A 27378-nucleotide genomic window follows, 5' to 3' on the forward strand; every position below is an offset into this window, starting at 1 on the left:
GGCCTCCAAACAGTCGTCAGGAGCTGGAGCGCAAGATACACCAGGAGATAGAAAAAGTGTGTAAGAAGGCAAAGTCACAGTGATCATGGGGGATTTCAATATGCAGGTGGACTGGGAAAATCATGTTGGTAGTGGATTGCCAGAAAAGGAGTCTGTGAAATGTCTATGAGATGGCTTTTTGGAGCAGCTCGTGGTGGAGCCCATAAGGGAACAGGCAATACCGGATTTAGTGTTGTGCAATGAGACAGACTTGATAAGGGAGCTTAAGGTAAAGGAACCCTTAGGAGGCAGTGATCATAAAATGATAGAATTTATTCTGCAATTTGAGAGGGAGAAGATAGAACCAGAGGTAACAGTATTACAGCTGAATAAAGGTGACTACAGAGGCATGAGGGAGGAGCTGGGCAGAATTGACTGGAAGAGGAGCCTAGCAGGAAAGACAGTAGAACAGCAATGGCAGGAGTTTCTGGGAGTAATTCAGGAGACGCAGCAAACATTCATCCCTAAGAAAAAGAAGCATGGTACAGGGAGGATGAGGCAACCGTGGCTGACGAAGCAAGTCAGGGATAGCATAAAAGCAAAAGAGAAAGCATATAATGTGGCGAAGGGCAGTGGGAAACCAGAGAATTGGGAAGCTTACAAAGACCAGCAGAGGGCAACAAACAAAGAAATAAGGAGGGAGAAGGTTAAATATGAGGGTAAACTAGCCGGTAATATAAATGAAGACTGTAAGAGTTTCTTTAGGTATATAAAGGGCAAAAGAGAGGCAAAAGTGAACATTGGACCACTGGAAAATGACAGTGGAGAGATGGTAGTGGGGAACAAGGAAATGGCTGAGGAACTGAATAATTACTTTGCGTCAGTCTTCACGGTGGAAGACATGAGTAATATCCCAAAAATTCAAGAGGGTCGGGTACAGAGCTGAGTATGGTGGCCATCACCAAGGAAAAGGTGCGAGTAAAACTGATTGGCCTGAAGGTGGACAAATCACCTGGACCAGCTGGACTACACCCCACAGTTCTGAAGGAGATAGCTGAGGAGATAGTGGAAGCGTTAATGGTGATCTTTCAGGAATCACTAGAGTCAGGGAGGGTCCCAGGGGACTGGAAAATCGCTAACGTGACACTCCTGTTTAAAAAGGGAGTAAGGCAAAAGATGGAAAATGACATGCCAATTAGCCTAACCTCTGTCGTGGGTAAGATTTTGGAGCCCATTGTAAAGGATGAGATTTCTGAACACTCGGAAGTGTATAGTAAAATAGGACAAAGTCAGCATGGTTTCATCGAGGGGAGGTCATGCCTGACAAATCTGCTAGAATTCTTGGAGGAAGTAATGAGCAGGGTAGACCAAGGAGAGCCAATGGATGTTATCTACCTGGACTTCAAGAAGGCCTTTGATAAGGTGCCGCACAGGAGACAGCTGAGGAAGATAAGGGCCCACGGTGTTAGAGGCAAGATACTAGCATGGACCGAAGATTGGCTGTCTGGCAGAAAGCAGAGAGTGGGGATAAAGGGGTCTTTCTCAGGATGGCAGCTGGTGACAAGTGGTGTTCAGTCAGGGTCAGTGTTGGGACCACAACTTTTCACTTTATACATAAATGATCTAGATGAAGGGACTGTGGGCATTCTGGCTAAGTTTGCAGACAATACAAAGATAGATGGAGGGGGCAAGTAGTATTGAGGAGGTGGGCAGGCTGCAGAAGGATTTGGACAGGTTAGGAAAGTGGTCAAAGAAGTGGCATATGGGGTCCAACGTAGGAAAGTGTGAGGTCATGCACTTTGGTAAGAAGAATAAAAGCATGGGCTATTTTCTAAATGGGGAGAAAATTCAGAAGACTGAAGTGCAAAGAGACTTGGGAGTTATAGTCCAGGATTCTGTCAAGGTAAACTTGCAGTTTGAGTCAGTAGTCAGGAAGGCAAATGCAATGTTGGCATTTATTTTGAGAGGACTTGAATATAAAAGCAGGGATGTACTACTGAGGCTTTATAAGGCTCTGGTCAGGCCACATTTGGAGTATTGTGTCCAGTTTTGGGCCCTATATCTCAGGAAAGATGTCCTAGCCCTGGAGTGGGTTCAGAGGACGTTCACGAGAATGTCCCAGGAATGAAAAGCTTAACATATGAGGATTGTTTGAGGACTCTGGGATGATACTCATTGGAGTTTAGAAGGATGAGGGGGTATCTAATTGAAACTTAGAGTACTGAATGGCCTGGACAGTGTGGATACATAGAACATAGAACAGTACAGCACAGTACAGGCCCTTCGGCCACGATGTTATGCCGAACTTTTACCCTAATCCTAAGGTCTATCTAACCTCCACCCCTCCCTTATACTATCATCCATATGCCTATCTAATAGACGCTTAAATGCCCCTAATGAGGCCGACTCCACTACCTTCTCCGGCAATGCATTCCACAACCTTACCGCTCTCTGAGTAAAGAACCTACCTCTGACATCTCCCCTATATCTACCTCCACTCACTTTAAAACTATGCTCCCTCGTAATAGCTACCTCCACCCTAGGGAAAAGTCTCTGGCTGTCTACTCTATCTGTACCTTTGATCATTTTATATACCTCTATCAAGTCACCTCTCATCCTTCATCATTCTAAAGAGAAAAGCCCTAGCTGTCTCAACCTTTCCTCATAAGACCTTCCTTCCATTCCAGGCAACATCCTGGTAAATCTCCTCTGCACCTTTTCCAACGCTTCCACATCTTTCCTGTAATGAGGCGACCAGAACCGGACACAATACTGCAGATGTGGCCGAACCAGGCTTTTGTTGTTTCCCTGGTTCCCAACCAGGATGTTGGGAAGTTGCTTCCATTGGTAGGAGAGGCTAGGACCCGAGGGCACAGCCTTAGAGTAAAGGGAAGACCTTTTAGAACAGAGATAAGGAGAAACGTCTTCAGCTAGAAAATGGTGAATCTGTGGAATTCACTGCCACAGAAGGATGTGGAGGCCAGATCACTGAGTTCATTTAAGACTGAAATAGGTAGGTTCTTGATTATCAAGGGGATCAAGGGTTACGGGGAAAAAGCAGGAGAATGGTGTTGAGGAACTTATCAGCCATGACTGAATGGCGGAGCAGACTCGATGGGCCGAATAGCCTAATTTCTGCACCTATGTCTTATGGTCTTATGGAAAGTTGTGCCCTTATTCAAGAAGGGTTGCAAAGAAAAACCTGGGAATTATAGACCAGTAAGCTTAACGTCTGTGCTAGGTAAGTTACATAAGAAGATTCTGATTCAGTGTTGGGACTTCAATTGTTTACAATTTACATAGGTGATTTGGAGTTGAGGACTAAGTGTGGTGTGTCAAAATTTGCGGATGACACTAAGGTGAGTGGTAGAGCAAAGTGTGCAGAAGACACTGAAAGTCTGCAGAGGGATATAGATAGTCTAAGTGAGTGGGCAAAGGTCTGGCAGATGGAGTACAATGTTGATAAGCGTTAGGTCATCCATTTTGGTAGGAATAACAGCAAAATGGACTATGTTTTAAATGGTTAAAAAATTGCAGCACGCTGCTGTGCAGAGGGACTTGGGTGTCCTTGTGCATGAATTGCTAAAAGTAGGATTGCAGGTGCAGCAGGTAATTAAAAAGACAAATGGAATTTTGTCTGTCATTGCCAGAGGGATGGAGTTTAAAAACAGGGAGGCTATGCTGCAGCTGTATAGGGTCCTGGTGAGGCCACACCTGGAGTACTATGTGCAGTTTTGGTCTCCTTACTTGAGAAGGGATATACTAGCACTGGAGGGGGTGCAGAGGAGATTCACTCGGTTGATTCCAGAGTTGAGAGGGTTGGATTATGAGGAGAGACTGAGTAGGCTGGGATTATACTCATTGGAATTCAGAAGAATGAGGGGAGATCTTATAGAAACATATAAGATTATAAAGGGAATAGATAAGGTGGAGGCAGGGAGGTTGTTTCCGCTAGCAGGTGAAACTAGGACTAGAGGGCATCGCCTCAAAATAAAGTGAAGCAGATGTAGGACTGAGGTCAGGAGGAACCTCTTCACCCAAAGGGTTGTGAATCTGTGGAATTTCCTGCCCAGTGAAGCGGTTGAAGCTACCTCGCTGAATGTGTTTAAGGCAAGGCTCGATAAATTTTTGAACAGTAAAGGAGTTAAGGGTTACGGTGAGTGGGCGGGTAAGTGGAGCGGAGTCTCAAAAAGATCAGCCATGATCTTATTAAATGGCAGGGCGGCTCGAGGGGCCAGATAGCCTTCTCCTGCTCCTAGTTCTTATGTTCTTATGTTCTTATTTGGAAAGACAGGGTTTGATTAGGAGTAGTCAGCATGGCTTCGTGCGTGGGAGATCATGCCTCTCAAATTTGTTACAGTTCTTTGATGAAGTGACCAGGAAGGTTGATGAGAGCAGGGTGGTAGACGTAGTCTACATGGATTTCAGGGAGGTCTTTGGTAAGGTTCGATGTGGAGATGCCGGTGTTGGACTGGGGTGGACAAAGTCAGGAACCACACAATACCAGGTTATAATCCAACAGGTTTATTTGAAATCACATGTTTTCAGAGCCTCACTCTTTGTTCAGGTGTTAGTGAAAGAGGTAGTATCAGACACAGAATTTATAAGTAAAAGATCAAGACCACTGATGAGGATGTATTAAACCAACCTGAGATGCTTTAAATCTTTAATCAGTTAGAAAGTTTTAATTGATTAATATGTATATGTAAATGTTGAGGTTGGTTGGCTCGACGAGCTGGTTTCTTGTTTCGCAGACGTTTTGTTACCCTGCTGGGTAACATCATCAGTGCAGCCTCTGACGAAGCATCGGTGTGTTTCCCTGCCTGGTTTTCAAACTCTGGGGTCCTTTGAGATGGATTGCCTCACTTCTGGTTTTCCTTCGTAGTGGAATGTACATGGGGTCGAGTTCAATGTGTTTATTAATAGCATGCTTCGTGGTGTGCCAGGCTTCTGGGAATTATCGTGCTTGTCTCTGTCTAGCCTGTCCCAGGATCTTGGTGTTGTCCTGGGATCCTGGGACAGGCTAGGCAGAGACAAGCACAAGAATTGCCTTGGTTTATCTCCAAAGCAAGAATTTATAAAACACCACGTTGACTGACTTGTCTATAAATTGTGTACTTTCTGAACAAAATAAAATGTATCTGCAAACATAAATTCACTCCATAGATTCATGTGTGTATGTGTGTACGTGTGTACATGTGTGAGGGAGAGTGTGTGTGTATGTGTATGAGTGTGTATAGTGTGGCGTCACCTATAGTGCAACATGAACCCAAGATCTCAGTTGAGGCCATCCTCATGGGTACCGAACTTGGCTATCAGCCTCTGCTCGGTGCTTCTGCATTGTTGTGCATCCTGAAATCCACCTTGGAGAACACTTACCTGACGATCCAAGGCTGAATGTCCTTTACTGCTGAAGTGTTCCCTGACTGGGAGGGAACATCCCTGCCAGGCGATTGTTGTGCAGTGTTCATTGATCCATTGTCATAGCGTATGCATGATCTCGCCAATATCCCGTGTCTCGGGCATCCTTGACTGCAGCGTATGAGATAGATAGCATTGGCCGAGTCACATGAGTATCTGCCACGTATGTGGTGCGTGGTGTTCCCACGTGTGATGGTAGTGTCCATGTCGAAGGTCTGACGTGTTGCAGATGTTGCCATGACAGGGTTGTAGTGTGTTGTGGTTAATGTTGTCCTGAAGGCACGCATGCGCACACTCTCTTTCTCCCTTATGTGTGTGCGCATGCACACGCACATACACATTCTCACTTTCCTTCCGCACGCGCACACTCTCTCTCTCTCTAACCCCTTCGCGCGCTCCCACACGTGCACTCCCGCACACGGCTTCTCTTTCCCCCTCCCTCACACACTCCCTTCCTCCGCCCCCCGCACCTCCGTCCCTGTCTGTCTGTCTTGTCTGTCTCTCTCTCTCTCTGTCTCTGTCTCTCTCTCTCGCGCGCACACGCGTGAATCTATGGAGTGAATTTATATTTGCAGATACATTTTATTTTGTTCAAAAGACATGCAGATAGATGGGTGACCCCGAGAAGGGGCAGGAATCCCCTGTGGTCGTCCCCCCCTCTAACAAGTATACCGTTTTGGATCCTGTTTTAGGGGGATGACCCATCAGGGGGTTACAGCAGCAGCAGGCAGACTGGTGGCACCATGGCTGGCTCTGTTCTTAAGAAGGAAAGGACAAAGAGCACCAGGCAGTAGTTATGGGGACTCGATAGTTCGGGGTACAGATAGGTGCTTCTGTGAACGGAAGAGAGACTCCAGGATGGTGTGTTGCCTCCCTGGTGCCAGGGTCCAGGATGTCTCTGAATGGGCAGTAAGCATTCTGAAGGGAGAGGGTGAACAGCCAGAGGTTGTGGTATATATTGGCACTAACGACATGGGTAGGATGAGTGACAAGGTCCAGCAGCTGCAGTTCAGGGAGTTAGGGAGAAAGTTAAAAAGCAGGACCTCCAAGGTTGTAATCTCAGGATTACTCCCTGTGCCACGTGCCAGTGAGGCTAGAAATAGGAGGGTTGTACAGGTCAACATGTGGCTAAACAGATGGTGTAGGAGGGAGGGTTTCAGATATCTGGGCCATTGGGATCTCTTCCAGGGCAGGTGGGACCTGTACAAGAAGGACGGGTTGCATCTAAACTGGAGCAGCATAAATATTCTGGCTGGGAGATTTGCTGGTGTCACTCGGGAGGATTTAAACGAGCTTGGCAGGAGGGTGGGAACCAAAGCAAAGGTGAATGGACTGAAAGGGAACTAGAGAATAGGGCCAGTAAGACTCAGCAGGCAGGATGTGGTTGCTTATCGAAGTGGATCTGGTGGACTGAAGTGCATCTGTTCCAATGCAAGAAGTGTAACAGGTAAGGCAGATGAACTTAGAGCTTGGATTAGTACTTGGAACTATGATGTTGTTGCTATTACAGAGACTTGGTTAAGGGAGGGACAGGATTGGCAGCTTAATGTTCCAGGATACAGATGTTTTAGGTGGGATAGAGGGGGATATAAAAGGGGTGGGGGAGTTACACTACTTGTTAAGGAGAATATCATAGCTGTACTGCAGGAGGACACCTTGGATGGCTCATGCAGCGAGGAAATGTGGGTACAGCTCAGGAACAGGAAGGGTGCAGTCACAATGTTTGAGGTTTACTATAGGCCTCCCAACAGCCAGCGGGAGATAGAAGAACAATTAAGGAGTGCAGTGGAAGAGAGGGACCTTGGAGTTCAGGTGCACGGTTCTCTGAAAGTGGAGTCCCAGATAGACAGAGCAGTGAAAAAGGCTTTTGGCGCACTGGCCTTCATCAGTCAGGGGATTGAGTATAGAAGTTGGGAAGTTATGTTGCAGTCGTACAGGACATTGGTGAGGCTGCGCTTGGAGTATTGTGTTCAGTTTTGCTCACCTTGCTATAGGAGGGATGTTATTAAACTGGAAAGAGTGCAGAAGAAATTTACAGGGATGTTACCAGGAATCAAGGGACTGAGTTATAGGGAGAGGGTGGAAAAGCTAGGACTGTTTTCTTTAGAGTGTAGGAGACTGAGGGGGATCTTATAGAAGTAAGATCATGAGAGGCATGGATAGGGTGAATGCGCTCAGTCTTTTTCCCAGGGTCGGGGAATCAAGGACTCGAGGGCATCAGTTTAAGGTAAGAGGGGAAAGAATAGATGGGAGTCTGAGGGGCAACTTTTTTACACAGAGGGTGGTACGCATATGGAATGAATTGCCAGCAGGAGTGATTGAGGCGGGTACATTAACAACATTTAAAAGGCATTTGGATGAATACATGATTAGGAAAGGTTTAGAAGAATATGGGCCAAGTGCAGGGAAATAGGGATGGACATTTTGGTCGACATGGACCAGTTTGGACCGAAGGGCCTGTCTCCGTGCTGTAGAACTCTATGATTCTCTGTGGAAGAGAGTTCCTCCTCATTTCCACCTTACATTCGCGATCCCTTCTCCCTAATATGGCCAATAGTGTGTTTTCTCTATATTAGATTTAGTTTGAAAATATCAGCCAGGTTTCTCTAATAAACGCAAAATGATTGATTTATGATGAAACCAAATTCATTAAATCAATATGCCAAGTTGGGTAAGAGACAATTTAAAGTGTGAATCAGTGCTTCCTGCTCTTAATAACAAAAAAGAAACAAATGACTGTTTTTGTTCCTATTTTTGATGTTGTCTGTCCAGTTCTGTTAGAATTTCATATGTTTCAATCATATCTCACCTCACCTAATCTTCCACAGCTCCAGTGAATAGATGCTGAATTGAACCAATTTCTCCTCTGCACAGTCCAATCATCCAAGTGTCAGCTGAGTGAACCTCCACTGCATTCCCTCTGTGATAAATGTGTTCTTTTTTAGGTACAGAGTTGAAAACTGCACATAATAACTGTAGTAAGACATCCGTGCTTTTGAACTCCGATCCTCCTGCGATGAAGGCCATTTCCTGTAGCTGCCTGTCTACTTTCATTGACTGGTGTACGCAAACACCCAAATCCTTTAGTGCATCCACATGTCCTAATATTTCATCATTTACATCATGGAAGAAACTGAAAGAACTGTGGATGCTGGAAGTTAGAAACAAAAGCAGAAGTTGCTGCAAAAACTTAGCAGGTCTGGCAGCATCTGTGGAGAGTTAACGTTTCAGGAACCATTGAAATAATAACCTGCCTGTCTCATTTTTACACTGAAGTGTAAACTTCACCTTTAGCCTCGTTGCACTGCACTCGCTCAACTTGTCTAAATCACCTTGAAGCCTCCTTGCCGCCTCCTCACAATTCACAATCCTGCCTAGTTTTGTGTTGTCAGAAAACTTGGAAATGTTGTAATTGGTTCCCCCAGCAATTTTTATTTACACATATTGCGAACAGCAGGGACCCAAGCACTGATGTCTGTGGTACCCTGCTAATCACTGCCCACCACTCAGGAAAAGACCTATTCACTTCTGTTTCCTGTCTGTCAAATCCAATTCTCCATCCAGGCCAGTATATTAACAGCTATCCCATGTCCCCTAAATTTGCCCATGAACCTCTTGTGAAGCACCCATATTAAAATTCAAACACACTGCATCTACTGGCTCTCTCTTATCGTTTATAACTGATTACTCGCAATTATGCTGCATCTGGGCTGTGTCAAGGTAAATACAAATTTCCATTGGTGTCCTGTCTTTGTAGGAAGAGGAGACTCTCCGAACCCAGGTGAAGGATCTTGAAGAGAAACTAGAGACTTTGAAAATGAAGAGAAATGAGGATCGAGCCAAACTAAAAGAGCTGGAGAAGTTCAAGATACAGTTTGAGCAACTGCAGGAATGGAAACAGAAGATGCAGGAGCAGCAGAATGAACTTCAGCGGCAGCTCAAAGAGGCCAAAAAGGTTAATGTTTCACTCAGTTTTAATTAGCATCGCCCCCTGTCGCTCAGTCACAGACTGAACAACCACAGCTTGCTGAGTAACAGGAAGGGAAACAGAGCTGCTTCTACAGTCCCGAATGTTAACGAGTTCAAAGTGATCACAAACAACAGCAACAATTTGTGTTTATTTACCATGTGCGTTGCCGGGGCGGGGCAGCATGGGGTTATTTATTTACCGCACGCGTTGCTGGGGGTGGGGGTTATTTACTGCGTGCGTTGCTGGGGGTGTGGGTTATTTATTTACCGTGCGTGTTGCTGGGGGAGTGGGGGGTTTATTTATTTACCGGGGGCGGGGTCGGTGGCAGGTGGGGAGGGGGTTTAATTACCACGCACATTACCGAGGTGAGGAAGGGAGTGGTTAATTACAGGGCGCACTGCTGGGGTTGAGGGGGGGCTTGTTAATTACAGTGCGCACTGCTGGGGCGGGGGATTTAACAGCCAGGGTCATTCTTAGGAACAAGCTTTATTCAGGTTTGGAGAAATATGGAGTTATTAGTAATAGCTTTGTGTGGGGGAGGTTGTATCTCTCAAATCTGATTGAGTTTTTTGAGGAAGTGATCAAGATGATTGGTGAGGGCAGTATGTGCCTACATGAACTTTGGCAAGGCCCCTTATGGAAGGCTGGTACATGAGGTGAAGTCACATGGGATCTGCAGTGAGCTGGTGATGTGGGCACACAACTGTCTTAGTGATAGAAAACAGAGAGTAACAGTGGAATGGTGTTTATCTGATTGGAGATCTGTGACCAGTGGTGTTCCGAAGGGATCAGTGCTGGGACCCCTGTTGTTTGTAATGTGTGTAAATGATTTGGAGGAAAATGTGACTGGCCTGATGAGTAAGTTTGCAGATGACACAGAGACTGGGGGAGCTGCAGATAGTGAGGAGGACTACCAGAGGATACAACAGGATATAGATAAGCTGGGTTAGGGTTAGGTTAGGGTGAGGTGATGGCCTAGTGGTATTATCGCTGGACTGTTAATCCAGAGACCCAGGTAATGTTCTGGGGACCTGGGTTCAAATCTTGCCATGGCAGATGGTGGAATTTGAATTCAATAAATATCTGGAATTAAGAATCTAATGATGACCATGAATCCATTGTCAATTATTGGGAAAACCCCATCTGGTTCACTAATGTCCTTTAGGGAAGGAAACTGCCATCCTTACCTGGTCTGGCCTACATGTGACTCCAGACTCTCAACATTGTGGTTGACTCTCAGCTGCCCTCTGGGCAGTAAATGCTGCCTAGCCAGTGATGCCCTTATCCCATGAATGAATACAAAAAAAAGTAGCTTCAACATGCAGAGGGATCTAGGCGTGCAGTCCATAGTCCCCTGAAAGCAGCAACACAAGTAGATGACGTGGTCGAGAAGGCACATGGCATGCTTGTATTCATCGATCAGGGCATAGAGTATAAAAATTGACAAGTCATATTGCAGTTGTATCGAACCTTAGTTCAACCGCAATTGGAATATTGTGTACAGTTCTGGTTGCCACACTACCAGAAGGATGTGGAGGCTTTGGAGAGGGTACGGAAACAGTTTACCAGGATGTTGCCTGGTTTTCAGGGTACTAGCTCTGAGGAGAGACTGGACAAACTCAGTTTGTTTTCACTTGAATATTGAAGGATGAGGGGTAACCTGATAGAGGTTTACAAAACTGAGAGAGGCATGGACAGAACAGATAGTTGGAGTCCTTTTCCCAGGATTGAAATGTCAGTTACTAGGAGGCACAGGTTTAATGTCCAAGAGGGTAATTTTAAAGGAGATGCGAGAGGAACATTTTTTTTTACACAGAGTGGTAAATGCCTGGAATGTGCTGCCAGAGGAGGGGGTGGAGGCAGGCATAATAGCAACGTTTAAGAGGCATCATAAACAGATACACGAATAGGCAGGGAATACAGGGATATGGACCACATAGGGACAAAAAGTTGTTGGTTTAGAAAGGCATCATGATTCAGCACAGTGTTGGTGGTCTAAAGGGCCTGTTCCTCTGCTGTACTCTTCTTTATTCTTTATTGCTGGGGCTGTGTTTAGTAACTGTGGCCATTTCTGGGTCTTTGTTTAATTGCAGGGGTTGATTCCAGGGCTGTGTTTAATGTCTCAGCTCTATATTGTGGCTGTGTTTACTTGATGAGAATATATTTGAGCTGTGTTATCACCTCACTCTTTAGGAAGCAAAAGATGCTCTCGAAGCTAGAGACCGCTATATGGAGGAGATGGCTGACACAGCTGATGCCATTGAGATGGCCACTCTAGACAAAGAGATGGCAGAGGAGCGAGCAGAATCTCTCCAACAGGAGGTTGACAGCTTGAAGGAGAAAATTGAGGAGTTGACAATGGACCTGGAGATCCTGAAGCATGAGATTGAAGAGAAAGGTGAACATTTGCACAAGGTTGAGTATGGTCAGTCTAATTTCACACAGGAAACAGCACAGGTATTCCTGCTCAGTAGAGGCAGTGTCACAAGATGAAGGGGTTAAACCACAAGCCAGGCTGACAGCCCTGTGCTGCACCGAGCAACTGTTATACAGTCAGAGGGTCAGTGCGGAGTGAATGCTGCACTGTGGGACAGGGTTGTGCATTTGTGGGAACTGTATTAAAACCAGATTTGCTGTGTGCAGGGACTGATGGAGCTGCCTCCAGTTACCAGGTCAAGCAGCTCGAGGAGCAGAATGCCCGACTGAAGGAAGCTCTTGTCAGGTTAGTGATGGAACAGTTTGGGTGTCTAACTTGGGCTCTGCACCACCTTTCTCTCTGCACCTCTCTGAATCTCTCCACACTTTGATTGCTTTTTTTATCCGTATATCTGTCTCACTGTCTCTCTCTGTCACTCTGCTTCTTTCTTTCATTATGTTTCTGATTCTGTCTCATCCCACCCCTCTGTCTCTAGCTCTGTCTCTCCCCCTCTCCGAAGCCCCCATTCCCTCTCTGACTCCCCCCTCCTTGACACCGACTCCCCATGCCCGATTCTGAGCCGCCATCCCTCCCTCTCTGTCATCCCCTTCTTCTCTGACCACCTCCTGACCTGCAATCTCTGAACCCCCTCTCCCTTTCCTGTCCCTTAGCACCTTTTTCTCTGTTAAACTTTCTCCCTTATGACTTACACCTATGCCTTCTAGTATTTCACATTTGCATTCTGGGAAAAAGAGTCAGACTATCCGTCCTTTCCATGCCTGTCATAATTGTATGTAATTCTATCAGGTCGCCCCTCAGCCTCCGACACTCCAGCAAAAACAATCCAAGTTTGTCCAATCTCTCCTTATAAACTCCAATCCAGGCAACATCATGGTGAACCTTGATAACACCCTTTCCAAAACCTCCATATCCTTCCTCTAGTGTGGTGACCAGAACTGCACACAATACTCCAAATGTGGTCCAACTGAAGTCATATACAGCTGCAACTTGACATGCCAACTTTTCTACTGAATTCCACGACTGATGAGAGTAAGCATGCCTTACACCTTCTGTACCACCTTATCCATTTATGTTGCCACCTTCAGGGAGCTATGTAAATCACCCCAAGATCTCTCTGCGTATCGATGCTCCTAATGGTGCTGCCATTTACTCTATACTTTCCTCTTACATTTAACCTCTCAAAATGCATTACCTCATACTCGTCCAGATTAAAGTCCATCAGCTATTCCTCCACTCAACTTACCAACTGAATAAAAACCGCAAGAACTGTGGATGTTGTAAATCAGAAACAAAAACAGAAATTGCTGGAAAAGCTCAGCAGGTCTGGCAGCATCTGAAGAAAAAATCAGTTAACATTTCGGGTCCGGTGATCCTTTCTCAGAATTGATGGTAGCTAGGAAAACGTTGGTTTATATGCAGAAGATAGTGTTGGGGGAGAGGCTAGGGAGTAAACAGTAGGTCGGGATACAGCCCAAAGAGAGAGAGGGACAGTTGGACAGACAAAGGAGCGGGTAACGACCTTGGGTGGGGGCAGTTGGGGAGCTAGGAAAGTAAATAACCCTTTCTTAATGGAGACTATTACTGACTAACAGTAGATTGTGTGTAATGGCAGACTATGCGTTAAGAAGCCCCAGTGTGTGGGGTAGGGGGCTGGGACATGAGAGAGTTCAGGCCCTAAAATTATTGAACTCAGTATTGAGTCCAGAGGGCTGTACGGTCCCCAAGCGGAAAATGAGGTGTTGTTCGTCCAGCTTGCATTGAGCTTCGCTGGAACACTGCAGCTGGCCAGAGACAGAGACGTTGGCCAGGGAACCGAGTGGTGTGTTAAAGTGGCAGGCAACAGGGGAGACGATGGCCTAGTGGTATTATCGCTGGACTGTTAATCCAGAAACCCAGTTAATGTTCTGGCGACCCGGGTTCAAATCCCACCATGGCAGATGGTGGAATTTGAATTCAACAAAATATCTGGAATTAAGAATCTGGGGAGCCCTAGGAAAAATTGATGCTCAGGGAGATCTGGGTGTTCAGGCCCATTGTACCCTGAAGGTGGCAACGCAAGTGGATAGAGTGGTCAAGAAGGCATACGGCATGCTTTCATTCATCGGACAGAGTACAAGAGTTGGCAGGTCATGTTACAGCTGTATAGGACTTTGGTTCAACCACATTTGGAATACTGCATACAGTTCTGGTCACCACATTACCAAAAGGATGTGGATGCTTTGGAGACGGTGCAGAAGAGGTTCACCAGGATGCTGCCTGGTATGGAGGGTGCTAGCTATGAGGAGAGGTTGAGTAGATTAGGATTATTTACATTAGAAAGATGGAGGTTGAGGGGGGGACCTGATTGAGGTCTACAAAATCATGGGAGGTATAGACAGGGTGGATAGCAAGAAGCTTTTTCCCAGAGTGGGGGACTCAATTACTAGGGGTCACGATTTCAAGGTGAGAGGGGAGAAGTTTAAGGGAGATATGCGTGGGAAGTTCTTTACGCAGAGGGTGATGGGTGCCTGGAACGCGTTGCCAGCGGAGGTGTTAGAGGCGGGCACGATAGAGTCATTTAAGATGTATCTGGACAGATACATGAATGGGCAGGGAGCAGAGGGATACAGATCCTTGGAAAATAAGCGACAGGTTTAGATCGAGGATCTGGATCGGCACAGGCTTGGAGGGCCGAAGGGCCTATTCCTGTGCTGTAATTTTCTTTGTTCTCTTTGTTCTAATCTAATGATGACCATGAATACATTGTCAATTGTTGGGAAAACCCACCTGGTTCACTAATGTCCTTTAGGGAAGGAAACTGCCATCCTTACCTGGTCTGGTCTACATGTGATTCCAGACCAACAGCAATGTGGTTGACTCTTAACTGCCCTCTGGGCAATTAGGGATGGGCCATAAATGATGCCGAGCCAACGACACCCTCATCCCGTGAATGATTAAAGAATAATGTTCAGGGTCTTCTTTGCGAACAGAACGTAGATGTGCATGGTTTCATCAAGGGGAAATCATGCCTGACAAATCTGCTAGAATTCTTTAAGGAAGTAATGAGTAGGGTAGACTAAGAAGAGCCAATTCATGTTATCTACCTGGACTTCAAGAAGGCCTTTGACAAGGTGCCGCACAGGAGACAGCTGAGGAAGATAAGGGCCCACGGTGTTAGAGGCAAGATACTAGCATGGACCGAAGATTGGCTGTCTGGCAGAAAGCAGAGAGTGGGGATAAAGGGGTCTTTCTCAGGATGGCAGCTGGTGACAAGTGGTGTTCAGTCAGGGTCAGTGTTGGGACCACAACTTTTCACTTTATACATAAATGATCTAGATGAAGGGACTGTGGGCATTCTGGCTAAGTTTGCAGACAACACAGAGATAGATGGAGGGGGCAGGTAGTATTGAGGAGGTGGGCAGGCTGCAGAAGGATTTGGACAGGTTAGGAAAGTGGTTTGGACAGGTTAGGAAAGTGGTCAAAGAAGTGGCAGATGGAGTACAACGTGGGAAAGTGTGAGGTCATGCACTTTGGTAAGAAGAATAAAAGCATGAGCTATTTTCTAAATGGGGAGAAAATTCAGAAGACTGAAGTGCAAAGAGACTTGGGAGTTTCAGTCCAGGATTCTGTCAAGGTAAACTTGCAGGTTGACTCAGTAGTTAGGAAGGCAAATGCAATGTTGGCATTTATTTTGAGAGGACTTGAATATAAAAGCAGGGATGTGCTACTGAGGCTTTATAAGGCTCTGGTCAGGCCACATTTGGAGTATTGTGTCCAGTTTTGGGCCCCATTTCTCAGGAAGGATGTACTGGCCCAGGAGTGGATTCAGAGGAGTTTCAGAAGAATGGTCCCACGAATGGAAAGCTGAACATATGAGGAATGTTTGAGGATGCTGGGACTATACTCATTGGAGTTTAGATGGATGGGGGGGGGATCTAATTGAAACTTACAGAATACTGAATGGCCTGGACAGAGTGGATGTTGGGAAGATGCTTCCATTGGTAGGAGAGTCTAGGACCCGAGGGCACAGCCTTAGAGTAAAGGGAAGACCTTTTAGAACAGAGATAAGGAGAAACTTCTTCAGCCAGAGAGTGGTGAACCTATGGAATTCACTGCCACAGAAGGCTGTGGAGGCCAGATCACTGAGTACATTTAAGACTGAGAACAATAGGTTCTTGATTATCGAGAGGATCAAGGGTTATGGCGAAAAAGTGTAAGAATGGGATTGAGGAACTTATCAGTCATGATTGAATGGCGGAGCAGCCCTGATGGGCCGAATGGCCTAATTTCTGCTCCTATGGTCTTATGTTCTGCGAAGCAGTCACCCAGTCTACGCTTCGTTTCCCCAATGTAGAGGAGACCACATTGTGAGCAGCAAATGCAGTAGACTAGATTGTGGGAAGTGAAGTGTTGCTTCACCTGGAAGGTATGTTTGGGCATTTGGATATTGGGGAGGGAGGTGGTAAATGGGCAGGTGTTGCACCTTCGCCGTTTACAGGGGAATGTGCTGTGGGGTGGTGTTGGGGATGAAGGAAGTGTGGACCAGGGTGTCCCGGAGGGAATGGTCCCTGCGGAAGGCGGACAAGGGAGGGGAGGGGAATATGTGTCTGGTGGTGGCATTTTGCTGGAGGTGGCGGAAACGGCGTCTGATGATCTTCTGGATGTGGATGCTGGTGGGATGGTAGGTAAGGATAAGGGGAACCCTATCGCTGTTGTGGGAGGGAAGAGAAGGGGTGAGGGTGGAAGTGCGGGAGATGGGTCGGACTTGGTTGAGTGCCCTGTCGACCACGGAGCCGGGGAATCCTCAGTTGAGGAAGACGGTGGACATTTTGGAGGCTCTCTCATTGAAGCTAACTTCATCAGAACATCGGAGACGGAGGAACTTTGAGAATGGAATATTCTCTTTCCAAGAAGCAGCACGTGAGGATGTGTAGTCCAGGTAGCTGTGGGAGTCGCTGGGTTTGCAGTGGATATTAGTGACCAGTGTATCCCCAGAAATGAGAACAGAGATGTCGAGGAAGGGAAGGGAGGAGTCAGAGTTAGACCAGATGGAAGTGAGAGCAGGGTGGAAAATTGAAGCAAAATCAGTGAACTTTTCCAACTTTGGAGCCGGAAGCAGCACCGATGATATCATCGATATGTCTGAGAAAGTTATGGGTGGGGGCTGAATAGGACCGGAACGAGGAATGTTTAGGGGCGGCAATGGCCTAGTGGTGTTATTGCTGGACTGTTAATCCAGAACCCAGATAACGTTCTGGGGACCTGGGTTCAAATTCGGCCACAGCAGATGGTGGAATTTAAATAGAATAAATATCTGGAATTAAGAATCTAACAATGGTCGTGAATCCATTGTCGATTGTTGGAACAACGCAACTGGTTCATTAATGCCCTTTAGGGAAGGAAACTGCCATCCTTACCTGGTCTGACCTACATGTGACTCCAGACCCACAGCAATGTGGTTGACTCTCAACTGCCCTTTGGGCAATTACGGATGGGCAATAAATGCTGCCCAGTCAGTGACACCCTCATCCCGTCGATGAATAAAGTACTCCATGAAGAGACCGGCATAACTGGGGCCCATGTGGGTACCCATGGCCACCCGTTTGACCTGAGTTAAAAGCGAAGTTCTTGATAGTAAGGATGAAGTTGGCCAAGCAAAGAACAAAGAAAATTACAGCACAGGAACAGGCCCTTCGGCCCTCCAAGCCTGCGCCAATCCAGATCCTCTTTCTAAACCTGTCACCTGTTTTCCAAGGATCTGTATCCCTCTGCTCCCTACCCATTCATGTATCTGTCCAGATACATCTTAAATGACGCTATCGTGCCCACCTCTACCACCTCCGCTGGCAACGCGTTCCAGGCACCCACCACCCTCTGCATAAAGAACTTTCCACGCATATCTCCCTTCAACTTTTTCCCTCTCACCTTGAAATCGTGACCCCTAGTAATTGAGTCCCCCACTCTGGGAAAAAGCTTCTTGCTATCCACCCTGTCTATACCTCTCATGACTTTGCAGACTTCAATCAGGTCCCCCCTCAACCTCCATCTTTCTAATGTAAATAATCCTAATCTACTCAACCTCTCTTCATAGCTAGCGTCCTCCATACCAGGCAACATCCTGGTGAACCTCCTCTGCACGCTCTCCAAAGCATCCACATCCTTTTGGTAATGTGGCTACCAGAACTGTACACAGTATTCCAAATGTGGTCGAACCAAAGTCCTATACAACTGTAACATGACCTGCCAACTCTTGTACTCAATACCCCGTATGATGAATGAAAGCGTGCCGTATGCCTTCTTGACCACTCTATCCACCTGTGTTGCCACCTTCAGGGTACAATAGACCTGAACACCCAGATCTCTCTGTGCATCAATTTTCCCCAGGGCTTTTCCATTTACCACATAGTTCGCTCTTGAATTGGATCTTCCAAAATGCATCACCTCGCATTTGCCTGGATTGAACTCCATCTGCCATTTCTCCGCCCAACTCTTCAATCTATCTATATTCTGCTGCATTCTTCAACAGTCTCCTTCACTATCTGCTACTCCAACAATCTTAGTGTCATCTGCAAACTTGCTAATCAGACCATCTATACCTTCCTCCAGATAATTTATGTATATCACAAACAACAGTGGTCCCAACATGGATCCCTGTGGAACACCACTGGTCACAGTTCTCCATTTTGAGAAACTCCCTTCCACTACAACTCTCTGTCTCCTGTTGCCCAGCAAGGTCTCTATCCATCCAGCTAGTACACCCTGGACCCCATGCGACTTCACTTTCTCCATCAGCCTACCATGGGGAACCTTATCAAACGCCTTACTGAAGTCCATGTATATGACATCCACAGCCCTTCCCTCATCTATCAACCTTGTCACTTCCTCAAAGAATTCTATCAAGTTGGTAAGACATGACCTTCCCTGCACAAAACCATGCTGCCTATCACTAATAAACCCATTTTCTTCCAAATGTAAATAGATTGTATCCCTCAGTATCGTCTCCAGCAGCTTCCCCACCACTGACGTCAGGCTCACCGGTCTATAATTACCTGGATTATCCTTGCTACCCTTCTTAAACAAGGGGACAACATTAGCAATTCTCCAGTCCTCCGGGACCTCACCCGTGCTCAAGGATGCTGCAAAGATATCTGTTAAGGCTCCAGCTATTTCCTCTCTCGCTTCCCTCAGCAACCTGGGATAGATCCCATCCGGACCTGGGGACTTATCCACCCTAATGCCTTTTAGAATACCCAACACTTTCCCCCCTCATTATGCTGATTTGACCGAGAGTAATCAAACATCTATCCCTAACCTCAACATCCGTCATGTCCCTCTCCTCAGTGAATACCGACGCAAAGTACTCATTAAGAATCTCACTCATTTTCTCTGACTCCTCGGATAACTTCCCTCCTTTGTCCTTGAGTGGGTCAACCCTTTCTCTAGTTACCCTCTTGCTCCTTGTGTACGAATAAAAGGCTTTGGGATTTTCCTTAACCCTGTTTGCCAAAGATATTTCATGACCCCTTTTAGCCCTCTTAATTCCTTGTTTCAGATAGGTTCTACTTTCCCAATATTGTTCCAAAGCTTTGTGTGTTTTCAGTCGCCTCGACCTTATGTTTGCTTCCTTTTTCCTCTTTGCTCGTCTCACAATTTCACCTGTCATCCATGGTTCCCTAATCTTGCCCTTTCTATCCCTCATTTTCACAGGGACATGTCTGTCCTGCACTCTAATCAACCTCTCCTTAAAAGCTTCCCACATATCAAATGTGGATTTACCCTCAAACAGCTGCTCCCAATCCACATTCCCCAGCTCCTGCTGAATTTTGCTATAGTCGGCCTTCCCCCAATTCAGCACTCTTCCTTTAGGACCACTCTCGTCTTTGTCCATCAGTATTGTAAAACTTACGGAATTGTGATCACTATTCCTGAAGTAATCCCCTACTGAATCTTCAACCACCTAGCCGGGCTCATTCCCCAACACCAAGTCCAGTATGGCCCCTTCCCGAGTTGGACTATTTATATACTGCTCTCGAAAACCCTCCTGGATGCTCCTTACAAATTCTGCTCCATCTAAACCCCTAACACTAAGTGAATCCCAGTCAATGTTGGGAAAATTAAAATCTCCCATCACCACCACCCTGTTGCTCCTACATCTTTCCATAATCTGTCTACATATTTGTACCTCTATCTCACGCTCGCTGTTGGGAGGCCTGTAGTACAGCCCCAACATTGTTACCGTACCCTTCCTATTTCTGAGCTCTGCCCATATTGCCTCACTGCTCGAGTTCTCCATAGTGCCCTCCTTCAGCATAGCTGTGATACCCTCTTTGACCAGTAATGCAACTCCTCCACCCCTTTTACCTTCCTCTCTATCCCGCCTGAAGCATCTATATCCTGGGACATTTAGTTGCCAATCTTGCCCTTCCGTCAACCAAGTCTCAGTAATAGCATTAACATCATACTCCCAGGTACTAATCCAATCAAAGGGCTGCTCCCTCTCCCCCTCCGCACCCTGCTCACTCCTCCCCTCCCCCTGCTTTCTGCTCATTTCCCTTCGTCTTCTGTTTCAATGAGAGAGAGAGACAATCGATTATGTCAATATGACACATCTGAATTTACATGAGGTAAATATGGACAGTAGATAATCTGTAGTTAAGCATCACAGAGCGCCTCAATTCTGAGTTTCAGCAGAAACAGATCCCATCGATTTCTGTTCATTCTCTAGGTTTGTCCATGTATCACACCCTTTGGTATCTTCACTCTGTAAGCCATTCCTGTGCGAAAATAGTTTAAAGGTCCACCATCAGTACAAGCAAAGCCCCTGTACGCGAAGAATGTTAGTCCCAATGACGACAGTTTCCTTTCCTAAAAGACCTTAGCCAGATGGCTGTTTATAGCGATCACTGATCAATTCAGGTGTGCATTGAGTTTAAATTTGACCCTCTACTATGCTGGTTTTAAATTCTGCATTAACAGTGCAGTGACATGACCACAGCACTAGCACCTGCCCTAAGAAGTTGAAAGCCCCAGGTTGTTCTGGGATTTAGTTGTGTGTGAGTTGTCATCATGATAGGGACTGGTCTCAGGATCTGTTTCTGTAACTGATTCTCTGATTTCCCATCAGAATGCGGGACCTGTCCGCCTCAGAAAAGCAGGAGCATGGCAAGCTACAGAAAGTGATGGAGAAAAAGTGCAGTGAGCTGGAGAGCCTGAGACAGCAGCGGGAGAAACTGCTGGAGGAAATGAAACAGGCCGAAAAGACCATTGATGAGCTGAAGGAGCAGGTGAGAGCCTAGAGAGCGTCTGCCTTGAAAGAGACCCTTCAACCCATCAACTCTGCACCAACAAATCTACAGTAATCCCACTTTCCAGCATTTGACGCAGAGGCTGGAATGTTATGTCATTTCAAGTGTTAATCCAAATACTTTTTAGGTTTCCCCCCTGCACAATCCTCATTAGGCAGTTCATCCAGATCGCCAACCTCTGGGTGAGAAATTAATCCCAATTCCCCTGTAAACCTCCTGCCTTTCATGTTAACATTCTGCCCCCTTGTTCTTGACCCTTTGACTAAGGGGAACAGCTGCTTTCTATCCACCCTGTCCACGCCCCTCATAATCTTGTACACCTTTATCGGGTCTCTCCCCTCAACCTTCTCTGCTCCAAAGAAAACAGCCCGAGCTTATCCAGCCTCTCTTTATCGCTGAAATGCTCCGTCCCAGGCAACATCCTGGTGAATCTCCTCTGCACCCTCTCTAGTGTAATCACATCCTTCCTATAGTGTGTGGCCCTGAACTGTGCTCCAGCTGTGGCCTCACCAAAGTGTTGTACAGCTCCAACATAACCTCCCTGCTCTTATAATCTGTGCCTGAAAGGCAAGTGTCCTGTATGCTGCCTTAATTACCCTATTCACCATCCCTTCCGAACTTCCGCTCTCCAATGCTGAACATTCTGTACTCAGCAAAGGGCTCAGTTGTATCCCTGTGTCCCCACCTTAAGGAATTTCGGGCACAACATGATGTCAAACTCTTCTTCTGTCAGCTTCGCCTCCTTGCTCATTTCTTTGGACAAGAGTCCTCTCTCTGTCCCACAGACCCCTTTGCCTACCTCCAACACTCTCCTTCCATCTGGACCCCTCCCTCTGGCTTTCTTCCTGCGCACAACGTGTTCTTTGAGAATTGTCGATATGACATTGGTCACCTCAATTTCCCTGCCCCCTCACCCAATCCAATCTGTCTCCCTCTGAACTGACTGCACCCCATGGGCCCAGATCCACCCCTGACTTTGTTATTGAACCTGCTGATAAGGGTGGTGCTAGAGACCTGGCTCCACCTGGTGTCCAAGGATGGGAACTCAACATCCAGGTTTATTCAGTTTTTAGGAAAGACAGACTGAAAGGAAAGGGAGGTGGGCGTAGTGTTGCTGGTTAAGTAGGAGATTAACACAATAGTAAGGGAGGACGTTAGCCTGGAATCTGTATGGGTGGAGCTACAAAATACCAAAGGAAAAAAGACATTGGTGGGAGTTGTGTACAGACCACCAAACAGTAGGTGTGATGTTGGGGATTGTATCAAACCGGAAATTAGAGATGCATGCAGGAAGGATACAGCAGTTATTATGGGCGACTTTAATCTACATATTGATTGGACACACTAAACTGGTAGCAATGTGATGGAGGAGGATTTCCTGGAAAGTATGAGGGATGGTTTTCCTCGACTAAATATGTCAAGGAACCAACTCGAGAGGAAGCCATCCTAGAGTGGGTGTTGTGTAATGAGAGAGGATTAATTAGCAACATTGTGGTGCGAGATCCTTTGGGGAAGAGTGACCATAATGTGGTAGAATTCTCCATTAAGATGAAGAGTGACACAGTTAAATCTGAAACTAGGGTCCTGAACTTAAAGAAAGCTAATTCTGATGGTATGAAACATGTATCAGCTAGGATAAACAGGCCAAGGCTCCTTAAGGGCTTGATGGTAGATAAGCAATGGCAGACATTTCAAGAACCCATGGATGAACTTCAACAATCGTACATCCCTGTCTGGCATCAGAGTAAAACAGGGAAAGTGGTTCAACCATGGCTAACAAGGGAAATCAGGAACAGTATTAAAGCTAAAGAGGTGGCATATAAATTGGCCAGAAAAAGCAGCAAACCTCAGGACTGGGAGAAATTCAGAATTCAACAGAGGAGGACAAAGATTTAATTCGGAAAGGTAAAATAGAATATGAAAGTAAGCTTGCAGAAAACATAAAAACTGACTGCAAAAGCTTCTATAGATATGTGAACAGAAAAAGACTGGTGAAGTTAAATGTAGATCCGTTGCAGTTAGAATCGGGTAAATTCATAATGGACAACAAAGAGATGGCAGAGTAGCTAAACAAATACTTTGGATCTGTCATGGACCCCAGTTATACCTGTCTTTTTATGGGGTATGTGGAATATTTCTTGTTTCAGTCCTATTCCGGCTCCCACCCACAACTCTTTCTCCACTATATCAATGACATCATCAGTGCTGCTTCCCTCTCTCGTCTGGAATTGGAAAAGTTCATCGATTTTGCTTCCAATTTCCACCCTGCCCTCGCTTTCAACTGATCTAATTCTGATTCCTCCCTTCCCTTCCTCGACATTTCTGTTTCCATTTCTGGGGATAGACTGGCGACTAATATCCATTACAAACCCACTGATTCCCACAGCTACCTGGACTATACATCCTCACACCCCACTTCCTGTAAAGACTCCATCCCATTCTCTCAGTTCCTCTGTCTCTGTCGTATATGCTCAGATGATGTCACCTTCGACAGGGAGCCTCCAAAATGTCCACCTTCTTCCTCAACAAAGGATTCCCCAACACCATTGTGGACAGGGCCCTCAACCAGGTCCGACCCATCTCCCTTACTTCCGCCCTCACCCCTTCTCTTCCCTCCCACAACAGCGATAGGGTTCCCTTTATCCTTACCTACCATCCCACCAGCATCCACATCCAGAAGATCATCAGATGCCATTTCCGCCACCTCCAGCAAGATGCCATGACCAGACACATATACCCCTCCCCTCCCTTGTCCGCCTTCCGCAGGGACTGTTCCCTCCAGGACACCCTGGTCCACACTTCCTTCACTCCCAACACCTCCCCACGGCACCTTCCCGTGTAACCGGCGAAGGTGCATTTACCTCCTCCCTCCCCAGAATCCAAGGGCCCAAACATACCTTTCAGGTGAAGCAACACTTCACGTGCACTTCCAAGAATCTAATCTACTGCATTCGCTACTCACAATGTGGTCTCCTCTACATTGGGGAAACGAAGCGTAGACTTGGCGACCGCTTCGCAGAACATCTACGTTCTGCTTGCAAAAAAGAACTACTGAACTACTTGTTGTCTGCTACTTTAATGCACCGCCCTGCTCCCTGGCCAACGACGCCCTTATCCCGTGAATGAATAAAAAAAAAAAGACCTGCTGAGCTTTTCCAGCAACCTCTTTTTGTTACTCCTCCCCTTCCCATGCAACTTACTCACCTTCATCCTTTCCTCCACTCACTCCCACATCTACCTTTCCTGTTTCTCTAACAGGCTGAAGGGGCAGAATGGCCTCTTGATGTTCCTTTGGAATAGGGTAGGCAATGGCCTCGTGGTATTATTCGTGGACTAGTAATCCAGAGACCCAACTAATGTTCTGGGGACCCAGGTTCAAATCACACCACAACAGATGGTGGAATTGGAATTGCATTTAAAAACAATCTTCCAACCGTTGTTGGGATGTTCTTTGGGGATGGAAATCTGCGGCTGTCACATGGTCTAGCATCAGTGTGACTCCAGAGCCAATGATTCTCAACTGCCCTCTGAAAAAGCCCTGCAAACCACTCAGTTATATCAATCACGACCAAGTCCCAACACAAAATGAAACCAAACAGACCACATGGAGTTGAACATGGCACGGGTACAATAATGTCCGAAATAGCCCTGTTGACCCTGCACTTTTCTCCTCACTAACCTCTGGGGTTTAGTGCCAAAATTGGGAGAGCTGTCTCACAGACTAGTCAAGCAACAGCCTGACATAGTCATACTCACAGAATCATACCTTACAGACAATGTCCCAGACACCACCATCACCATTCCTGGATATGTCCTGTCCCACCGGTAGGACAGACCCAGCAGAGGGGGCAGCACAGTGGGATACAGTCGGGAGGGTGTTGCTCTCGGAGTCCTCAACATTGACTCCAGACCCCATGAAGTCTCATGCTTCAGGTGAAACATTGTCAAGGAAACCTCCTGCTGATTACCACGTACCGTCCTCCCTAGGATGATGAAACAGTACTCCTTCATGTTGAGTAGCACTTAAGATGTGGAGTTGCCAGTGTTGGACTGGGTTGAACAAGGTCAAAAATTACACAACACCAGGTTATAGTCCAACAGGTTTATTTGAAAACACAGGCTAATGCTCCTTCCTCATTTCACCTCATGCTAACCAGCCTATAGATGAGGGAAGGGCTGTAGATGTCATATCCATGGACTTCAGTAAGGTGTTTGATAAGGTTCCCCATGGTAGGCTGATGGAGAAAGTGAAGTCGCATGGGGTCCAGGGTGTACTAGCTAGATGGATAGAGAACTGGCTGGGCAACAGGAGACAGAGAGTTGTAGTGGAAGGGAGTTTCTCAAAATGGAGAACTGTGACCAGTGGTGTTCCACAGGGATCCATGTTGGGGCCACTGTTGTTTGTGATATACATAAATGATCTGGAGGAAGGTATAGATGGTCTGATTAGCCAGTTTGCAGATGACACTAAGATTGTTGGAATAGCAGATAGTGAAGGGGACTGTTGGAGAATGCAGCAGAATATAGATAGATGGAGAGTTGGGCGGAGAAATGGCAGATGGAATTCAATCCAGGCAAATGCGAGGTGACGCATTTTGGAAGATCCAATTCAAGAGCGAACTATGTGGTAAATGGAAAAGCCCTGGGGAAAATTGATGCACAGAGAGATCTGGGTGTTCAGGTCCATTGTACCCTGAAGGTGGCAACGCAGGTGGATAGAGTGGTCAAGAAGGCATATGGCATGCTTTCATTCATCGGACGGGGTATTGAGTACAAGAGTTGGCAGGTCATGTTACAGTTGTATAGGACTTTGGTTCGACCACATTTGGAATACTGTGTACATATGTGGTCACCACATTACCAAAAGGATGTGGATGCTTTGGAGAGGGTGCAGAGGAGGTTCACCAGGATGTTGCCTGGTATGGAGGGCGCTAGCTATGAAGAGAGGTTGAGTAGATTAGGATTATTTACATGAGAAAGATGGAGGTTGAGGGGGACCTGATTGAGGCTACAAAATCATGGGAGATATAGACAAGGGTGGGTAGCAAGAAGATTTTTCCCAGAGTGGGGGACTCAATTACTAGGGGTCACGATTTCAAGGTGAAAGGGGAAAAGTTGAAGGGAGATATGAGTGGAAAATTCTTTACGCAGAGGGTGGTGGATGCCTGGAATGCGTTGCCAGCGGAGGTGTTAGAGGCGGGCACAATAGCATCATTTAAGATGTATCTGGACAGATACATGAATGGGCAGGGAGCAGAAGGATACAGATCCTTGGAAAATAGGCGACAGGTTTAGATAGGGGATCTGGATCAGGCAGGCTTGGAGGGCTGAAGGGCCTGTTCCTGTGCTGTAATTTTCTTTGTTCTTTGTTCTATAGTTTCCTGTCTTCTGCCTCCCTCCCTTCTTAAACAGGGATGTTACATTAGCCATTTTCCTGTCCTCTGTGACCCTCCCTGTCTCCAGAGAGTCCTGAAAGATCACCACCATGATCTCCACAACCTCTTCAGTTATCTCCTTCAGAATTCCAGGGTACACTCCATCTGGTGCGGGTAATGTATCCACCTTTAGACTTTTCATTTCCCCAGCACCTTTTCCTCAGTGATGGGCACTGCATTTACTCAAGTCCCCTGACTCTGTCAAAGTTCTGATTTGCTGTTGGTGTCTTCCACCATAAATCTGATGAAAGTACCTATTCAGTTCTTCCACCATATCTCTGTTCCCCATTACTACTACTTCAGCTTCATTTTCCAGTGGTCCAATCTCGCTTACCTTTTTGATATCTAAAATGTATTCTTGCAATCTTGTATTACTAGCTAGCTTACTCTCGTTCCAACTTCTCCCCCTATATTGCCTGCCACTAATTGTCGCCACATTGTATGCCTTTTCTTTTGCTTTTATACTGTCCTTGCCTTCCCTTGTCATCCATGGTTGCCTCATCCTCCCCTCAATATGTTTCTTCTTCCTGGAGATGAAATTCTGCTGTACCTCCTGAATTACCCCCAAAAAGTCCTACCCTTACTCTTCCCACTGTCTTCCTGCTAGGATCCCTTTGCAATCAACTCTGGCCAGCTCCTCCCTTATGTCTTGTATTTAACTTTTTCAATTGTAACACGGTTACATCTGATTCCAGATTCTCCCTCTCAAACTGCATTGTTTTGTCACTGCCCCCAGGGCTTCTTTGATCTTTAGCTCCCTAAACAAGTCTGCCTCATTACTAATCATCCAAATCCAGAATTGCCTGTTGATTCCTGACCCTTTCCATATGTTATGTTCTATTACTTGTTCTG

At 46.4% G+C, this 27378-nt stretch overlaps 2 protein-coding genes across 2 annotated transcripts in view; one reads left to right on the plus strand and one right to left on the minus strand.

The window, feature by feature from the left end:
* The window catches only part of LOC109922451 (dynactin subunit 1-like), a 63135-nt gene extending 42053 nt beyond the window's left edge, over positions 1–21082 (plus strand). The window contains exons 3-6 of the mRNA XM_048599306.1: positions 9158–9355; positions 11564–11768; positions 12014–12092; positions 20911–21082. Coding sequence (XP_048455263.1) covers positions 9158–9355; positions 11564–11768; positions 12014–12092; positions 20911–21082 — 654 coding nt within the window. The remainder of the gene's footprint in view (positions 1–9157; positions 9356–11563; positions 11769–12013; positions 12093–20910) is intronic.
* Positions 21083–21116: 34 nt separating this feature from the next.
* LOC109938343 (dynactin subunit 1-like) overlaps positions 21117–27378 on the minus strand; it is a 22987-nt gene continuing 16725 nt past the window's right edge. The window contains exon 10 of the mRNA XM_048599314.1: positions 21117–21173. Coding sequence (XP_048455271.1) covers positions 21117–21173 — 57 coding nt within the window. The remainder of the gene's footprint in view (positions 21174–27378) is intronic.

The sequence above is a fragment of the Rhincodon typus genome, chromosome 1 (assembly GCF_021869965.1).
Source record: "Rhincodon typus isolate 14 chromosome 1, sRhiTyp1.1, whole genome shotgun sequence".
Taxonomy (NCBI): Eukaryota; Metazoa; Chordata; class Chondrichthyes; order Orectolobiformes; family Rhincodontidae; genus Rhincodon; species Rhincodon typus.